The sequence below is a fragment of the Prinia subflava genome, chromosome 14 (genome assembly GCF_021018805.1).
Source record: "Prinia subflava isolate CZ2003 ecotype Zambia chromosome 14, Cam_Psub_1.2, whole genome shotgun sequence".
In the NCBI taxonomy this organism is placed as follows: domain Eukaryota; kingdom Metazoa; phylum Chordata; class Aves; order Passeriformes; family Cisticolidae; genus Prinia; species Prinia subflava.
In genome coordinates this window covers 7,672,638-7,690,623 of record NC_086260.1, presented here as the reverse complement: position 1 = coordinate 7,690,623, position 17,986 = coordinate 7,672,638, and the positions used below count along the sequence as shown (strand labels likewise).

Genomic DNA, 17,986 nt, shown 5'->3' with positions numbered 1-17,986 from the left:
GCCATTAACAGCTTTTGCAAAGGATTTTGAATTAGTGAGAAAAATACTAATTCAGACTGCTCTTTGGAAAAAAAAAATCAACTTCTTTTACTCTTCTTTTATGATATTGCAATAGTATGTAATAACTTTCTTCATGTAATGAGACTTGTTGAAACCCACTTTTAGATAGAAACAGTTTAAGATTGCCTCTTATGATACCAGGGAGACATCATTTGAAGAGGCAAGTCAGTATTGGTGTAGAACCTGCCTCCCAATCTGCTGAAATAGAACAGCAAAGCTAGAATCAATTGCTGAAAGGGGAATATTTTGCAGGTTTTTCTGAACAGCCCAATAAGTAACTGAGCCCAGATGTCATGGCAGAATCCAAAAGGTCAGGGCAGGTGGGGATTTGGTTTTGATTTTCATAGGAACGAAAAAAATCAGAAAATTTAGCTCTTAAAATTGTACCTTTGTTTCCATGAGAGTTTATACCAACCTTCAAACACCACCTGTTCTGGGAGATGATTTCATGAACAGGTTGGATGAGGCCTTTCTCCGGGACCTATAAATTTTTGCTTTGCTTTAAACAAATCCTTACACAATTACCTTCTCTAATTTTTGCACACCCCAATGGGTGGTGTCCCCAAGGGCAGAAAACTGATCAGGTCCTTAAGTCCTTACACTTGAAAAATCCTTACTGGGATGAACAGTTTTGGCCAAGAGGGCTGCACTTTTGACTTCCAGCTGTGATTTTTGGCAGTCATGACCTGGTATGTGGAAAGTCAAAGGAAAGCCTACAGATGCCTCCTGATGAGGGGCCCTTTGGATGCAGCATAATCCACTGCTTTGGCATCTCGTGCTGAGTGGGACAAACCTGGATGGACACAGAACCACCTGCAGACAGTGCTGTGTACTTGAGGGCACTGCCCTAGTGACCCCCGGGCTGAGGAAGGGGGAGAGAAAATCACTGCCGCTCCACAAATTCGGAATTTTCCTACTCTGTTCCTCCTGTGCCGACCATCTCCTCTCCTCTGGAAACACCACAAATGTGGGAGGTTTGCAGGTAAGCAAAGAGGAGAACAGCAAATGACAGAGCCAGAGCTAAGCATACTACTCACTGATAAACCTGGCCGAACCCTTTCCTTTCTGAAACAGAATCCCTAGAATGGATGTAATTAACAAAGAAACAGACAAAAACTACCTCTGAATGGATTTAAGTATCAGCAGACCACAGCACAGCCAGGAAATGCCAAGTGCAAGCAACCAGCCCTTCATCCTGAATTCACACCATTTTCTGCTTCTGTTTCCTGTGCAAAATTATCACTCATTCAGAAACTGCTGCCGGGGGGGTGTGGGGGTGTGTGTGGATGCAGAGTGGCTTGGGACAGCCTTCATCTGACTTTGCAGAAACACCAAACAATTCTCTCATTTTGAGGTGGCTCTCTGGAAATATGCAGTATAATGCACGATATTGGGGGGAAAATAGCAATTTTGTGGGATGCTTCCAGCAAAACCCAGAATGATGAGTATTACTGGGGGAGGAAAATCTATGTGGTTCTAGGGGTAGTGGGGGTGGAGGTGTCTCTTGCAGTACTCAAAAAGACACATACCACCGGAGGAGAAAAAAAAAATCTGTATGATTTCCATGAGGATTTCTGGAAATACCAAGCACAGCACTGAGCTGTGTGATTCTGTGGGGGACCACAGAGTCATCCAGGGTGCCGAAGGGGATGGAAAACTGCGAGGTTTTGGGGCGGGGAGGAGGGTCGGACCCCTCTGACGGTCCGAGTGATGCATACAAGTGAAAGGGGGGGGGATCACGAAGTCCAGGGCCACCCATCACCAATCCGGCCCCCCCCGCAGCAGCACGCACCGGGGGGCGGCAGAATGAGACAAGTAACTCCAAACAGACACAGCCGGGGCCAGAGCGCGGAGCCTGAAATCGCAACTGGCGAATTTCCGCGCCTCGGTGACACACCGGCCCCAACCCCGCCGCTGCCGGCGGCGTCCCCCACAAATACACGCACACAGGCGGCAGCGGGAGCGTGCACGGGAGCGGGAGCGTGTACACGAGCGCGCCCCCGCCCCGCCGCCGCGGCCGCTTTAAGGGCGGCGGGGGCGCGCCGCCGGGGCGCCCGGCGCGCCGCCGCCTCTCCTCGCCTCGCCTCGCCGCCGCGCCGCGCTCTCTCTCCCTCTCTCTCCCTCGCCCCGCTTTAAAGTCTCCGCCAGGATCCGGGCTCGCCCGCCACTTCCTGTACGGCAGGATGGAGCGCGCCGGGGCCCCGGCTGACCGCCGCCCGCCCGCCCGTGCGCGGAGGCGGCTGTGAGCGCCCCGTCCGCGGCATGCGCGCCCCGCCGCTGCTGCCCGCCTGAGCCGCGCCGCCCCGCGCCCGCAGCCGCGGGGGGGTCCCCGCGCCCCGCCGGCGCTCGTCTCTGTGCTCCCCCTGCCCCGCGCTTGGAGGGATTTTTTTTCTCCTGTAGAGGAGGCGAGCAGGAGCCCCCCGCTTTCTCCCGCAGGAACAGGGGTGCGGGGAGAAACTTATTTTCAACAAGTTTTTTGGGGTTTTTTTTTGCCCCCTCCCCCCATTTTTTTTTCCTCCCCCTGCGTGTTAATTATTTTAGCCCCTTTCCCCTTTCGATGTGCGGCTTTGGACATGCGGAGGCTACTGCAACCGTGTTGGTGGATCTTTTTCTTGAAAATCACCAGCTCCGTGCTCCATGATGTGGTGTGCTTCCCCGGTGAGTGAGCGCGGCGGCTTCGGGGGGCTCCCGGTGCCTCCTCCACACGTGTCCGCGACCCCCGCGGGGAGCCGGCGGGGCACCCCGCCAGCGCGGGGGATGCGCCGGGGATGGGGCGGCCCCTTTGCCGGGTCTCCTCCCGGCTGCGGGCAGCGCTGCCCGGGAGCGGGGCCGTGAGCGGAGCGCGGGCTGGGCTCCGCGCTGCCGGCGCGGTGTCCCCTGTCTCCGGTGCATTGCAGCGCCCGGCGGCGCGGGGCGGGCGCAGGGGGGTTCCTTGTGCGGGGCTGCCTGGAGCTCTCTTTGTGCCGCGGGACCGCCGCTCGCCGCCCCGAAAGGCAGCGCGACTCCGCGCTCCGATTCCGCGTCGCAGCCCCCCGGTTCCCCGCCAGAAACTTGGCGGTCGCTGCCCTCCCCAGCCGCCCGTGTCCGCGGTGGGGGTCTCGCCGAGCCGCGTGCTGACCTTGTGAGGGCGGGGGGAGTCCCGCGGGGCTGCGCGCCCGCTCCGGGGCTGGGGCTGTGCGGCCAGCGCCGCGCACCCGCGGGAGAGGGGCTCCGCGGGCGGGGGCACTCGGCGAGCGCCGCGCAGTTCTCCCCACCCTTCGAGCCCCACGGCCGGTGCCCGTGTGTCGCTCCTCGCCCCGCACCGAACCGCGGGGCTCGCGTGTCGCGGGCCCGGGTGGGCGCTCGCCCGGCCCTGGCTGGGACCCGCGGCCGCGCCGCTCCCCCCGGCCCGGGGGAACTCGCGGGGCTCGGGTCCCGCCGCCTCCGCAGTGCCCGGGCCGCCCGCCAGGGGCGCTGTGGGGCCGCCGGCGCCCCCGCGGGGCGCGCGCCCCTCCGCCGGCGCGCAGCGCGAGCCCCGCCCGGCGCGCTCCCGGGCCGCGCGCGCGCCCCGCGGGACCCGCGGCCGCTCCGGGCGCCCGAGGGATGGAGCGCCGTCAGTGTCCCGCCCCGGGGCTCCCCCTGCGCCCCGGGGCTCCCTTCCTCCCTGGGCTCCCTCCCTCGCCCCGGGGCTCCCTCCCTCGCTCCCTCCCGGCGGGGCTGGGCCGGGGGCAGCGGCGGGGCGTTGTGAGGCGCCTGAGGCAGCGCGAGCCCCTCTTCCGCCGCCTCTCCCGCCCTTTCCGTGGGCTCCCGAGGCAGCCCTGCTTGCCCGCCGCGGCCAGGTGTGCAAGACTCTAAAGAAATAATGAAATTCTGGGGGGTTTATAGGAACTTCACTTATGTTTTCCTTTTTTTTTTTTTTTTTTTTCATTTTTTCTTCCTAGAATACCTTTTTTTTTGCTAGCACCAAATTCAGAGCTAAGCAGATAGACCCATCCCATTCCTTCCAGCAGCTTCTCGCATGGTAGAATGAAGCAAAAAGAAACAAAGTTGGGGAGAGGGTTAATACCTCTGCAGCTTTTGACGAAACGTTTATCTTCTTTGTATTGATTTCTTCTCAATTTCAGCCCTCGGAGTGATGCCTTTCTCTCTGGTTCTGATATATATTGTATAGTAATTACATCTAGAAGGCAGGCTCCAGGAATGCTGCAGGAAAACAAGCCCTGATGTTGGTTTAATATGACAGTATTATACGACTTGCTGATTTAGATCAGCGATGTTTGAACCAGATAATATTTGCATTATGGTTCGAATATGAAGATGGATGCAAGCAGAGGGTAGCAGGACGCTTGCAGAGTGTTGGTAAACTCTTCAATTCCAGAAGCCATAAAACAGCTGTGTAATACTCGGGAATGTTTCAGGGCTGGTCGTGTCTAAAGGTCTGCCTGGAAAGCGAACTGTTTCCAGAAAGGCTTTCCTGCCTTTAGTTTCGTGCAGAGCCGCCGTGTTGGGCACGGTGGCGGTCCCGGAGCGGTGTGAGGAGCAGCAGTGCCGGTGTGTGTGCAGGGCACACCCCGGTGCCCCGGGACGCTCAGCCCCGATCCCGCACAGCAGAGATGCCCGAGGCAGGAACGCTGCAGGGAGCGTCTCTGTGGGCTATAGCAGGACACTGCTGCTGACAACATCCAATGGCAAATCATCGCGATTTGTGTTGGCAGGGAATCCCGGCCGCATATTAACCATTTAGTACCTACCACAAACGCTTCTGTGCCTTTTTGTAGCATTTTCTAGAGAGGATTAAAGTAAGGTATTTGTCAGCTTGGTTTCAATTTGTAAGCATCTTTCTTCCCGCTGCTTCATATCTAGCGCCCTTTAAATGGAAGAGAGGTCACTACTTGTTTTCTCCCCTGCAAATCACTTTACTTTGTGAGGAAACATAAAGGCTGTTCTTTTCTTTGTCCAGTAACAATAAATGAACCATGTAGAAAAGAAGTCTTTGCAGTATTTCTTTGTTAGTAGTGTTGTAATAGGGTTTCACTCTTTAAGCAGGTATTTTTGTTGTTGTTCTTTGGTTGCAGTAAGAGAAAGGAATCACTCTGGCAAAAAAATGTGTCGGTAAGGTTTTCCTCTTTCTGAACTGTTGAGTGCATTTCTCTGTGGGCTTGTCACTGGTAATTGCATTGGTTAATAAATCAAACCAAGACAAGGTAAGAGAGGTTGTTTCCATGGGGTCTGTTTGCTCATTAATCTAAATTCACAGTACCAAAAATCAGTAAGACATAAATATTAGCATTACGGTGATATCCTTACTATCTGATTTCTTGGTGCTTTGCCAAGAGAGAGTAAATATTTTTTTTGTAAAGGAAAAAGTACACATTTATGCAGTTCTTAGCTTTTGCTTTGACAATCCTGTCGTCTAAGGACTGACAATTGCTACCATTTTCTTAGGTTAGATTCATAAATGAAAATAATTTTCCCGAGTCTAGATTAGCTCTTTGGTAATGAATCAAATTGTTGCTAACCTGGCAACTGCCGAAATGGGTTTTGGATTTTGAGTCTTCATAGATCTGAGCTGAGAGTTAATTTTGCATGTAACTGTCTTCTGCTTGGAGGAAAAATTATACTGGGAGCGGTGCCTTGTGAACTAAGTAAATACTACCTCAGATATTTTCAAAGGTACAGAGAAGACTGGCTTTGTCTAGCAAAGATTTTACAGAGGAAGGTGCATTGTGCACGTAGAGAAATACAGAATGTACAGGAGAGGGCCCTCCAAGACTTTATTTAGTCCTGTGGCTTTTATGAAGATGACACTTCGTACATTTTAATTATCCCTTATTTTCAGTGCTCTTTCGAAATACGCTCTGTGTTACGGGAAGTTGCTAATGGAGTCCTTGCAGATGGAGACAGTCAAGTGAGCCTTCCCAGGCTGCAGCAGCTGAGCTTGTGATTTGCTTCTTGGGGGGAACTCCAGGGAGAGCTTTGCTATCCCTTAGCAGGAGGCTTGTGGCTAACGGGGCCTGCACACGGCTTTCAGAAGTCCTCCAGTAATCATAGTAATCATAATAAGTCCATAGTAATCATAATAAGTCCATAGTAATCATAATAAGGAGCTGTCTGTGCCAGCAGCCAGAGGAAGAGGTTTCCTAAAGTTGGGAGGCAGGAAAAGGCATCCCAGAAGGAAAGGATTTCAGTACATTCAAACCAAGAAAGGACCACAGTTTGAGGGTAACTGGAATTCCCTCAGCCGTATGGCAATGTCTGCAAAGCCTGTATCCAGGCTGGGGATGTTGCTCTGCTTGGAAGAACAAGGAGGACGTTTTGCCTGTGTCTGAGTTAGGGTTTCTTTTATTGCTCTTGTGACCCCTATACCCTCCTTTGTCTAGGAAAGGAGGATGTAAGGGTTTCTGTTCCTGTTCAGAAAAGGGGTGTCTTAGAAGAGTGACGAGCTGCTGTGAGTCAAGCAGAGATGTGTCCTTCACCCATCCCATCTGCATCCACACTGGAAATCTTTGTGGAACAAACAGATCCTGCTTGGTACCATAAAAAATCACTGGAAATCTCCTACTGATTTCAGTAGGGTGATGGTTTCACTCCCAGTTTCTGGGCCTTTGCAGAAACAAGTGTTGGCTGTACTGTTACCAAGTTCTGTAAGTTTAATAGTTGGAATTTGTTTTCAATTACAGAAAAGACAGCTAACAGCTCTATCCATCTTGTAATCAGTGCTCAAGGACTAACATACTTACAGTTTTCTGAAATAAATGTTATTAAAGTTGAGTTTAATTTAAATGTTCAAGTTTCATGGTTAAATTAAGGAATGACTTCAAACTATTAATCTCAGCTGTCCTTGGAAAAAAGTGCTAATCGTTTGGTTGCTGCTTTTTAGCAGCCAAATGAACATGTGGCATGATGTGCTCTGAAGCCTAAGGGTCTAGTAATAACACTGTACTTTAGCTAATATAGAACTTTAATCAGAGAAATTACAAAAAAATGAGCCTAATTTCTGTTTGCCCAAGTTATTGTACTTCCATTTTAAAAGAGTTGCTCCTGTGTGTTGATGAAATTGTAATTATTTATGTTTATGTGCCATGCTACTTTAAGTTTAATTCTAAACAACAATTCTTAAGTATTTTAGGAAGTATAATCTTATCAGACAAATGTTTTTAAAAATATGGAGTTGTCTGAGGATTTATATATGCACCATATGGGTTAATTTATGGTTTCTATATTCCTTCTGGAGACTGCTTGTTGCTTTAGGTGTCTAAATATCTTTATAAGTTTTCCCTTCTTCATGAGGTAAACCCCTGTCAGTGTTTCCTCCAAGTGAGAGTTATGGATCTGCATCTTCTTGCACAGGCTGGTGGGAATGTAACTTCTCAGATTGCCAGATACAGCCCAGTTCCACCGGGGAGCACCAGTTTTGTGAACACATCCATGGGTTGGAAGCAAAGCAGGGAAGGAAGATTTTTACTGCACCCTTTCATCCTGTGCAGAAAAACCTGGGGTATGGCAAACTGGAGGTGCCCAACCAGAGAATAGCTTTGGATGAAAGCAACCAGTTTTCATATTTGTGTGCCCATCAACCTTTAGAGAAAAAGAAAAAGGCACAGAAAAATGATCCTTGAGTGCTGTTAATTTTTCCATTACTCAGTATCTTGTGCTGATGATTGTGTTATCTGTATTGCAGGGTACAGATTACTTACCCCAGGACAAGTCAGATTGGTTTCTTTATTCAGTGGTGCTAACAGGTCCTGCAATGCTCCAGAGTGATCCCAGCCTGCTTCAGTGAGGACAAGTGTCCTCTTGAGCGATTCTGGGCTGCACTGGTTGTGTCTTCAAATGCTCGCCTTTCAGTGCACACTCATCTTCTTGAGGCACAGCTGCAGGATTGCAGCTTTATGCCTCGAGCTGTCACATATTTGTGGCCTAAGCAGAATCTCTTCCCACCCTGAAAGTGAACAGATGAATTAGGAAGCAGATTGCAAGCACAGCAATGATGCTGCTGAGATACTCCGTAGATATTGCTGCTCTTGTCTCATTTTTCCTTTCCCCTGATATCACTACTGGACAGCTGGAGGAAACACTGGTGGGAATAAACTCCCCACTTTGGAGGAGGAGGAAGAGTGAAGGCACAGGGCAGTGTGGGAAATAGAAAAAGTAGAAAACTCTCATAGGAGTGCAGATGTAGGCCTAGAGTTAAAAAGATACAAAAATGAGGACATAGAACAATAGACTGTGTTTTTGTGCTGTGCAGTTACGCCTTAGCAAGTAGAAAAATACATTAAGCTAGATAATAGCAAAGTTTCATAATGAGACTTTGTGCTTTGTTTATAGAAGAGTATAAAAAGTTTCTGAGTAGCAAGAAATATGAAACAAGCACCTATTGTTAGATATAAGGTATATTGGTTTATGCAGATGCCTGTAAGCTTTTAACAATTTGCTGTTGGTTACAGTACTTTTAAAAGGCCTTGTAGCACAGAGAATTCTGGCTGCTGTTGGCAGGACGTGAGCTGTTGCCACCTTTTGTGCCTCACCTTGTGCTGAGGTCCTGTCCTGTTATTTGGAAATCAGATCCATCAGTAAGGAAGCTCATGCAATCACTGTAAGATGTGTTTTGCTACACTGAATGGCCCACTTTACAGCAATTTGAATAAGTATTCAACTGTGGTTAAAGTAAAATCAGTTAGTGTGTGGCCTTTTTTTTAAAATGTGGTTTTATTATGCATCCTCAAGTTTGCTTGGGAGTTGAAATACCAGTGCTCTTAATTACCAAGTCATTTGAATAATGATGAAATGTTTTCTAGAACTTAAAACATGACTGCATCATGCACCTGCCAGCAGTGCTGGCATATAAAATCTCAATTGACATGGGTGTTGCAGTTTTTCTATGCATAAATGCTGCAGTGATGCCTGCTAGATGTTTATCTTGTCCAGTGCCTGCTTTGAGGGACTTTGCATTCATAGTGTGGGGGCCTTTCTAAAGAAAGTCTAGGTGTTTTGAGACTTGGATGCTTAGCTCAGGAAAAGCTCCTTTGAAAAATCCTTTTCTCTGCTTGCAGCAATGTAATGAATGAAACCTTGAGCCCTGAAGAGCTGCAGTGGTATTTAGGAGCAAAATGCAGGATGTTATTTGGTCTTGTGGCAGCTGCTTTGTTCTCTTTTTTTTGAAATAAAATGTGCCTGTCTCCTTGACAGAGTGCTGTTAAAAGTTCTGTTGGGAGTCAGTTTATCCTGCTGACAGGAAAGGAAAGCTATCTGATAACTTCTCACAGGCAAAGTGAAGAGTTGTTCAGTTTTCCCACACCTCACTCTTTCCATCTTCTGTCCTTGCAGGAGGCTTGTAAGAGACATAGGAAATGCTATAATACTTGCTTTTACCAAAGCAGAGCCTTGCCCTTTTCTTGCTCCTATAAAAGCATTTGCTGTTAGGATTGTTGTTTTTTAAGTCTGAAGTCCCAGACCTGGAGTTCCTCAGAGAGGTTGTCAGGCTGGTTGATGACCAGTGTTAGCTGTCCCAGAGTGGAAGAGGACTGCAGTGTAAGAGGAGGTGAACATGAATAAGCAGGATGTGATGGTAATCTTGTGCCAATGCACTGCGTAAGTAATTTTTCGACTGCAGAGGTAAACAGAAACAGTTCTGTCCTGACCTGTGTTGATGGTCCTCAGCTGAAAGCAAATGACTTTCTTTGGTCTCTATGTTTCTTTGAAACAAGAATGTCTCTGAAGTAACTCCCATCACTGAGGACCTCTCTCTGCCTTTGTGTCAGTTTGGAGTGCTCGGAAATGCTTCCCTGAAGAATCCTTTTCCCCTTTCCCCACCTCCCTTCTCCCCTTCTGGATTGTACAAGAATTTGGTTTGTATCTTAGGAGGCAGTGATACATATCTCAAAATAAATAGGTTTTGACAAAGAGCTTTTTAGGGCAAGTTTAGGGTTGTGGTTTTGTTTTGGTTTGGTTTTTTTTGTAGATATATGTTTATATTAAACCTCTGTTTAGTGGCCTCAGCATGACATTTGTGTCCAGCCATCCCTTCCCATTCCCAGCTCCCTGGAAACAATAAGGATACCTAGTAGCATTAAAATAATTAACTACAGATCTACATTGCTATCAAAATTGGGTGTAAGAATTAAATTTTCTGTAGACTTTCATTGGCATTTAGATTACCACAGTGCTTTTAGACTTCTGGTAGATTTACTGCAGTCAAAGTAGAAATGAGGGATTGTGCAGCATGTCTGTCTCTTAAACACTGCATCCCTTCACTGGAGAGGCAGAGAGAACCGGTTGAATGTCTCTTCTTGTTGGCCTCCATTCTACTTGTAGGTAGTTGACTTATTATTGTTACAGTGCAGTAATTTGTATTTAAATCCATGCTTAAAATGCAAGTAAAATTTGCCTGTTGACAGCAGTTGCATCATATTTTAATTGGTGAGAAGTGCTAATGGAGTGTTCAGGTTCTAAAATTAGTTGTTTATTTTTCCTTCTTTGCCCAAGGGTTTTGCATCAGATTATATAGTTTCTGTATAACTGTTTGTGTTCTGAAGTGACACCTTTGTACAGTTTTAGCTATTTAAGTAAGTGTTAAAAGTTTGTGCTCAGTGACAGCAGTTTCAGAAACTGTGACTTTTTAAATTGTTTCTTACTACATTGTTTATGCAAAGCGCTTCCCTCCTGTTTACTGTGAATTAATTCATTGTTATATTTGCAAACTGGGGGTGCAAAATGTGCAAGTTCTGTAATTTGTTCTCTTGGTGCAATGGCAGATCCTCAGCTGCTGCTCACTGTCCTGGCACGACTGATGCTGGTGCTGTGGCAGCTTTCACCAGGTGAGGATTTGTCCCATGACCCTCATCATGGCATTGTTCTGAAACTGAGTCGTGTTTGTTATTGTCAGTATTCCCATTGGGTGGCCTTGTGTCCAAGGGGTGCTGTTTTAATACTGGCTTTATACTTCTGTGAAAGTTTTTCTTTTACTGTGTGGTGAAATGCAAAACCCCCTCCTAGTGTGAGTCTGCCTGTGGTGAAGCAGAGATGTTCAGTCTGTCCATTAAAATTCTGGCTTTCTGGAGGATGCTTTATCATCTGTATCAGTCCTTGGAATTGTTGTCAGTTGTCTCTTTTAAATCAGTTGTTTGTTTGGTGCCCATTTTGAAATTATACCAAACTTCTTCCTATGAACAAAGTAGTTACCAAAATAAATAAGCCACCAAAAGAAAAGTGGTGCTTGAATTACTGAAGATCAAACTACAAATATACAACTACTTTAACAATTGTCTCTTTATTTGTTTCACTTTTCTCTACTAGCTTAAAGAGCCCTCTGGTATGTTGTTACCATGAGAATACTTGCACATTAGGATAAAACCATATTTCAATGTCCTGATTAACCCAGTGACCTGAACCCCACAAGCCCTGTGCCATGAGATTTTATCCAGTCCTTGAAATCTTCTTGTCAGTCTTTTTGAGTTTTTTGGGGTTTTTTTGCTTTTCTCCAGGTGGTTTTTTTTCTTTAGAAAGGTGCACACCAGAGCTGAACACTGGTCTTGTTCATATTATGTGTGTGCAATGCTATTGCCCTTTCTGTTTGTCCAGGGATTTTCAGTGGCCTATTTTTCGGCCACAGCAAGGAAGCTCATGTTGATTGTTTGCCTAGTATGACTTCTAGATCATTATTGGAGTCAGTGCTGAACAAAATGCTCTGCTGTTCAGTGATGTGGCCTGGATCACTTATTCTTAGGATTTCTAAGTTTATTTTCATAAACTCTTTGAATTCATCTTCTTGCCCCCTTCCTTTTTTTTTTTTTTTTTAATTTTTTCTTTTTTTTTATGTGGCTTGAATGCTGCTGTAATGGCAATTTTAGAAACAGGAAGAAAGGCTTAAGTCCTTTGCAGTCTTAGTGTCTCAGATAATTTCTTCTGGGTTTGTTTGGTTTTTTTCCTGAGCCCAACAGTTTTTTAGGGAGTAGCAATCCGTGCATCCTCTACCAGCCCGGGTGATGTGGAGTTACCTAAAGAGGGTGACTCAGGCTTTGACTTCTGTCAGACGTTGTACACTGAAGGTGTCACACAGCTCCAGAACCTGCTGGGGACCTGCTGGCCACACTTCCCACCCTTGTGTGATGCCCAGGGTGTGGATGAGGGATGAGCTTGCCCAGGCACTGGGAGAGGGTGTTCCAGTGTGGGTGCAGTCCCAAGGAGGGAGTGCATTTCCCAGGAATGTGGGATAGGGTTTGCCAGCCGTACCCTCACCCTGTTACTGTTAATCTGGTTTTGGTAGAAAGTGTTTCTTTTCCTCCTCTGCTGGAGGTGGGTGGGAGGACTGGGTATTGAGCTGTTTGCCAGAATTTAGATCTGCTCTGTTACTGTGACCCTGTTTCCATTAGGGTGGCCTCCCTTGGATGCTTTCAGCTTTCAGCCTTGATTGTGTCTGATTAGCATCATGTATCAAATGAGGAAAAAACAGTGTCTTCTCCTTCAGGTGATGTCTGGGAAGAGCCTGGGGTATGCAGAGGTATGTGAGAAAGTGGAAAGATATTTATGGCTCAAGGAGAGAGACAGACCTGCCTTCACAAAAACCCCTGAGAACACCTAATCCGTACCTACCAGGTAACGTTGGCTCAGGTTTTGGCGTGCTGGAAGGATCATAAATCACGCCTGATCCATGCTGGCATTCTGGTGTGCTTCAGGAAGGCCCTGGCAGTGCGTGCTGTCTGGAGAGTGGAGCAGAGTGACCAGGCAGTTTGCCAGGAAGGTTTTAATTAGCCTTTAACGTGATGGGCTGGATGGCCATCACCACAAGTCCCTTCTGGTGGTGGTGTGTGCTGCACACGCTGTTCCTGTGCACCCCGAGCCCCTGCTGGCTCTGCAGGCTGCAGTGCAGTGGGGCAGAGCTGCTGCAGCCTTGCAGCCTGGGGGTGCAGCTCCAGTGCAGTGCAGTGCAGCGTGCTGCTGCTGCTGGGACCTGCTGGAGCGTGCAGCCTGCGAGCAGTGGTAACAGGAATGTATTTCAATTTGTAACCCACGCTCCTGTATCAAGATTGGACTGCTTCTATTCTGTTCCACATGTGCATCACTTGGGGAAACACGCTGATAGTACTAAACATTTAATTGCTTTTCTTGATTTTATTTGTAAATTAGAATCTAGAGGATCTGTAAGGAAAAAAACCCAGAGCTTAATTGGAGAACATTTTAGAATAGCTGAAGAAAAGAGAATGTAGCTCTCCAGCTTTTGGAGCTGAGACAAATGCAAACTTACTTATTGATCCATACATATGATATCATATTTTAACTACTGTCTAAACTGGAGGTCATCTCTACACTAGATTGCCTAAGAATCTGTCTATCTTATCACATCTTGTACTCATTTATAGTTGTTTCCATTTCTGGCTTTGTTGGAGAGACAGCTAGTGTTTCAACCTAAATTAAAATCAATAAGAAGCAATTTCGTTTGTTTTTTAACTACTACAGCAGACTTTTTTTTTTTTTAGTGAGTCTGTATGTTCAACCAAGTCACTTGGTTCTTTCCATCAAGATAATTGCCAAGCCTCATTAATTCCTAATTTTTGCATATGTAGGAATCGGTTTATTTTCCAATGTACCTAACAAAATGTCAAATATGATTTAAAAATAAGCACTTACTCTAAGTCATCACTGAGAAATAAATGCAGTAAAAAATACTTGGCAGTTAGAAGTAGTTTAAAAATATCTTGGGGGCTGTAGTGAATGCTGAGACCCTGGAGTCCTGCACTGGCAAGGTAGCTCAGGCTTTCCCTGGCACATTTGGGCAGTGATCTGCAGGGATGACTTCCAGTGGAAAAAGCAGAGTCTGGGTCTCTGTGCTTTCAGTCTTTGGCTAGGATATTTCTGCATTATGCCAATTCATGTAAGAAGCTGTTGTGTTGTCAGCTGGCTTTTACCCCACAGCCAGCAGATTGCCAGCAATAACAATTACCCTGAGTCAAATTCAACACGGAATTCACACTGCAGCAGTGCTGGGGATTCCCAGGTAAGGCAATGGTGAGCCACAGTGTAATATCAGAGAAAATATCTGAAGGCAGTGCTCTGATGAAATGTCCAAAAGAGGAAGCGTTCCTGCTCTTGTGAGTTGATCACAGGGTGCAGGAAATCATCCTTGGTGTTTTGCTGGAAAAATAAATGCCTGTATTTTTACCATGTGGTTCTTTGGGTTGTTGGGATCTTGCTCAATGCTTCTTGTAATTTAAGAAATGTCGAAGAATTCCTGGCATGCTTAATTCTGAATACAAGGACCTTTTGCTTGGTCTAAATCTCATTTCCTGTTTGCCCTTCCTTTGAAGTGCCTAAGTGTTACGAGATACGTGTTACTTTAATTTCTTGTGTTCATTTTTCTCTCACCTTTTCTTTTCCTTCTGCTTGCTTTGATTCAGATATGTTTATAAGTTAAGGGAGAAGGGCAAACCAAGGGCAAGAAAAGGCAGATCTGGCTCCCCTGGTAATCAAAGGAAGAGACTGTTCTCTTAAGTTAACAGCTAAAGTAGTGTTTTGTAGGAACAAAACATAATTAGTAACTATGTGACATGATGAAGAGCACACTTCCTTCACCCTTGGAGGCAGCATAGGAGTTGTGTGTGAATTTCTTGATTCTGGTAAAAAACCAGCAACCCATTTCTTTTTAACTAATAACTTAAAACCACACAGCAATTCATGTTTGTGCCAAGAAACCAGCTGTGTTTAAAAATATATAATCACACCTGGGATACAGTGATGCAGGGATGTGAGGTGGAAGTGACTTGTCCACACTCTAGTGACGCCTGTCTTGGGTGAATCCCGAGCCATGGTTCAGTGTAAGGAGTAATACATCACAGCACAAACAGATGCTCTGCCAAAAAGGTAATTAATACTTTGTGTCAAACACTATCTACATGTACTGTGTTCCCTATTTCATGCTATTAAGCAGTGTGACCTTTTCTCTTTCAACAATTAGTTTCCAAGGTGAAAACCAACTTAGGAAGAGAATTAACTTTTTTCATTGGCTCTGAGGAGTCCTACAGTTTCACAGTGGACTTGACTCCACCTTCACACTGTACAGTTTTGACTTCTGTCTTGATCAATGGCTCTTCATTCCTGTAGTTTGAGGTTGCATTCCCCTGTGCACTCCTGTATTTGGGAGATGTGATCAGGCATTTTGGGTGCAGAGGGAGATGAGGTTTGTAAGATGCACACTGTCAATGAGTAACAACTCAACTTGTCTCATTTGCACCCTATCAGTACCAATCACCTGCTAAAAAGCTGAAGATCAGGGCAGATTTATTAATGTGCCTGACAGTTGTGCTTTCAGTTGAACTGAGGCTATGAGCACTTCATTTATGTAATGAAGCAGTGCTCGTTCTTTGCAAAATCAGGTGTTTCTAAACTGTGTACACTGAGTATGAGACAGAGGCCTTACAGTGTGATTTTTTACAGTCTCTTTGCTTCTGATTTACCTTTTTGCTTCTACTTGTGTAGGAATTTGCTACTTTCAGTTGTATTCATTGGAAATTGTTGAAGCATGTGGGCCTTACTGAAAGTGTTCTTTCTTGGTGAGGTGGACATGAAACACGTGGCTTTGGTGAACACCATTTCTGCTGGCTGGCTGGGGCATGCAGTAGTGAGTGAAATAAAGGGTCAAAGCCAGGGGTAGTGTCCTGTGTGCTCTGGAAAGCTGATGAACTCTCCAGTGCTTCCCTTGACACCTTTCACTGACTTCTGCTGTGATTGATACAAGCAGCATCAGCAAAGCCTGGACCTTTCTGCCTGCCCTTGCTGCCCTCAGACACGAGCTCTGTGAGAGGCCTGCTCACCTGTTTGTTTTATGATGTGACTGTGCTGTCCTGCCTTCCAGGGTGACACTGCATGGTGCCAAGGTGGCTCTCAAGGAGCTAATGCTGTGGGTTTGGATGTATAACAGAAAACAGCTCCAGAGACCTTTCGGCTGGACTTGTAAGGATAATGCAGTGTTAGTGTCTTTAGTATTTGCAGCATCTCACAGAAATACCTTAGCCTGAAGAGCTGTGTATTATTTAGAACTATCAATAACTTGAGAGCTGCTTTGCTGTTCCTTTGCCCTTTCATTCTCATCTGTTTTCCACTAATGACTTGTTCTGGTGGTCCCTGCTCTGTGGTTTTTGATTCTCTTTGCTCTGTGGGTTCCTGAGTCGTTCTCCTTGGCTGCAGAACCAAACCCCAGCACGAGGTGCAGTGCTGCCTTCCTGAGCACTGTGCTGTCCTTGCTGTGGGCATCTGCCCCTCATCTGCAGGATCCCTCCCTCCTTTGCCCTGTCCCTCCCTGGGGCAGTTGGGCCTTTTCACTCCAGCAGTGTTTGCTGTCCAGTTAGGTTGGGTTCCTGCATGCATGGCTGTGGGTGGCTGTGTCACCCATCCCCCAGGAGCTGAGCAGCTGGAGCAGTTTTCCTGCTCCACATGGAACCTGATTTCTCAGATATTTATCATCTCTGGTAAGGAGGATGCTCTTGGGTCACTGTCTGGGCTTTGAGCACTCCTAAGGTCCTAAGTTGCTATGTATATATTCATTTGTGAATACAACTGCTTCTAAATACTGGCATAATAATAATTAAGCTTAGGAATCATATACCAGAATAGGTTTCTTCCATTAGTAAAGCAGTAGGTGGAATAGAACAAATATTCAGCAGATATTGTAGCAGTAGAGTAGAACTGGCTTTTCCCTGGGGATTCATAGTGTGTGTCTGGATCCATGATTAGAGACACCATCACAAAATCAGGGTGGGTTTTTTTTGTTTTGTTTTGTTTTGTTTTGTTTTTTTTTGTTTTGTTGTTGTTGTTGGGAGGGTTTTAAATTTTTTTTATTTATTTTTTAAAGAATAGTCCTGTCCAAGCAACTAACGAGGCTGCACTATAAGGCAGGAACCCTCTTTGGTGGGTGATACTGAAGGCAGATGGCCTTGTGATTCCTTTGGCTGAAGTGTCTTTTGCTGTTGCTTTTCTGTTGACTTTGAAGGCAGAACAGTGAAGTGTCCAAATAAAAACTGGTAACACCTGTTAATTTTGCACCAGGGTTGAAGCTGTGGAGAAAGGCCACATTACACAGAAACAGGTACTTGGTTAGACAGGGCTGTTGGTTTTGGTCTGGAAAAAAGTCCCCCTTCAGGCAGTGCAGATTTCTACCTTGAGTGTGATGGTGCAACACCAGATGAAATCTGACTGGTGAATGATTTATTGCAACGTTGACAAGAAAAAACTTATCTACCACAGGCTATGCTGATAGAGGACAATGATATTTCATTGCAGTTTCTTCCCTGAACAGCTGCAGTGGCATGGATGTTTTATAGTTTATATGTTGCTTCATCGGTTTGGGCAGCTCGTGTCATGGAAAGGAAATGTGTGGAGATTGCTTGTTTTCAAACATTAATGCCTATGGACACATTTTTTGCAATGAGGAAAAGCAGTGAAGAAACAAGTGATTTGGACAACCATGTTCACAGCCAGATTTCTCCCTTTTTTAGTCTAGGCTCTATTTTGCCAACTCTATATTTTCTTTAGTGTTTCAAGGAAAAGCAGTAAAAACAGTGGCAACAGAGTCTATGTAAAATATACATTGGTGTTCTAAAAATCAGTTTAGCATGTATTTTAATCTAAACTTCAGCTGATTTTTCTTTGCCAGTCCTTTGCTAGTTTCTCTCTGTTTGGTGCCATCCCAGCAGTGTTTGTAAGGCCCAGTATTCTCACTGTGGAATGTAGGATAATTCTACAAGTGACAATTATATGGAAACTGCATGGCATAATATACCAGGTCATAGGTGGTTTGCTCAAGCATAAACAAGTTGAAAGGATCTGATGATAATTTTGAGGAAAAAAGACTGAACCCTATCATGATTATGGGAGACTTTGTATTGGAGGATCTTAAAGAGGGTAGTTCCTGATGTCCTGGGTTGAACTTTATCGAGGAAACGCAGACCTTGAAGAG

General features: G+C 46.1%; 1 protein-coding gene across 1 annotated transcript in view; it reads left to right on the top strand.

Annotated features, from left to right (window-relative positions):
* The first annotated feature begins 2,241 nt into the window (after positions 1-2,241).
* PTPRG (protein tyrosine phosphatase receptor type G) overlaps positions 2,242-17,986 on the top strand; it is a 394,663-nt gene continuing 378,918 nt past the window's right edge. Inside the window, exon 1 of the mRNA XM_063411184.1 lies at positions 2,242-2,718. Within this exon, the coding sequence (XP_063267254.1) occupies positions 2,634-2,718 (85 nt within the window). The 5' untranslated portion in view covers positions 2,242-2,633. The remainder of the gene's footprint in view (positions 2,719-17,986) is intronic.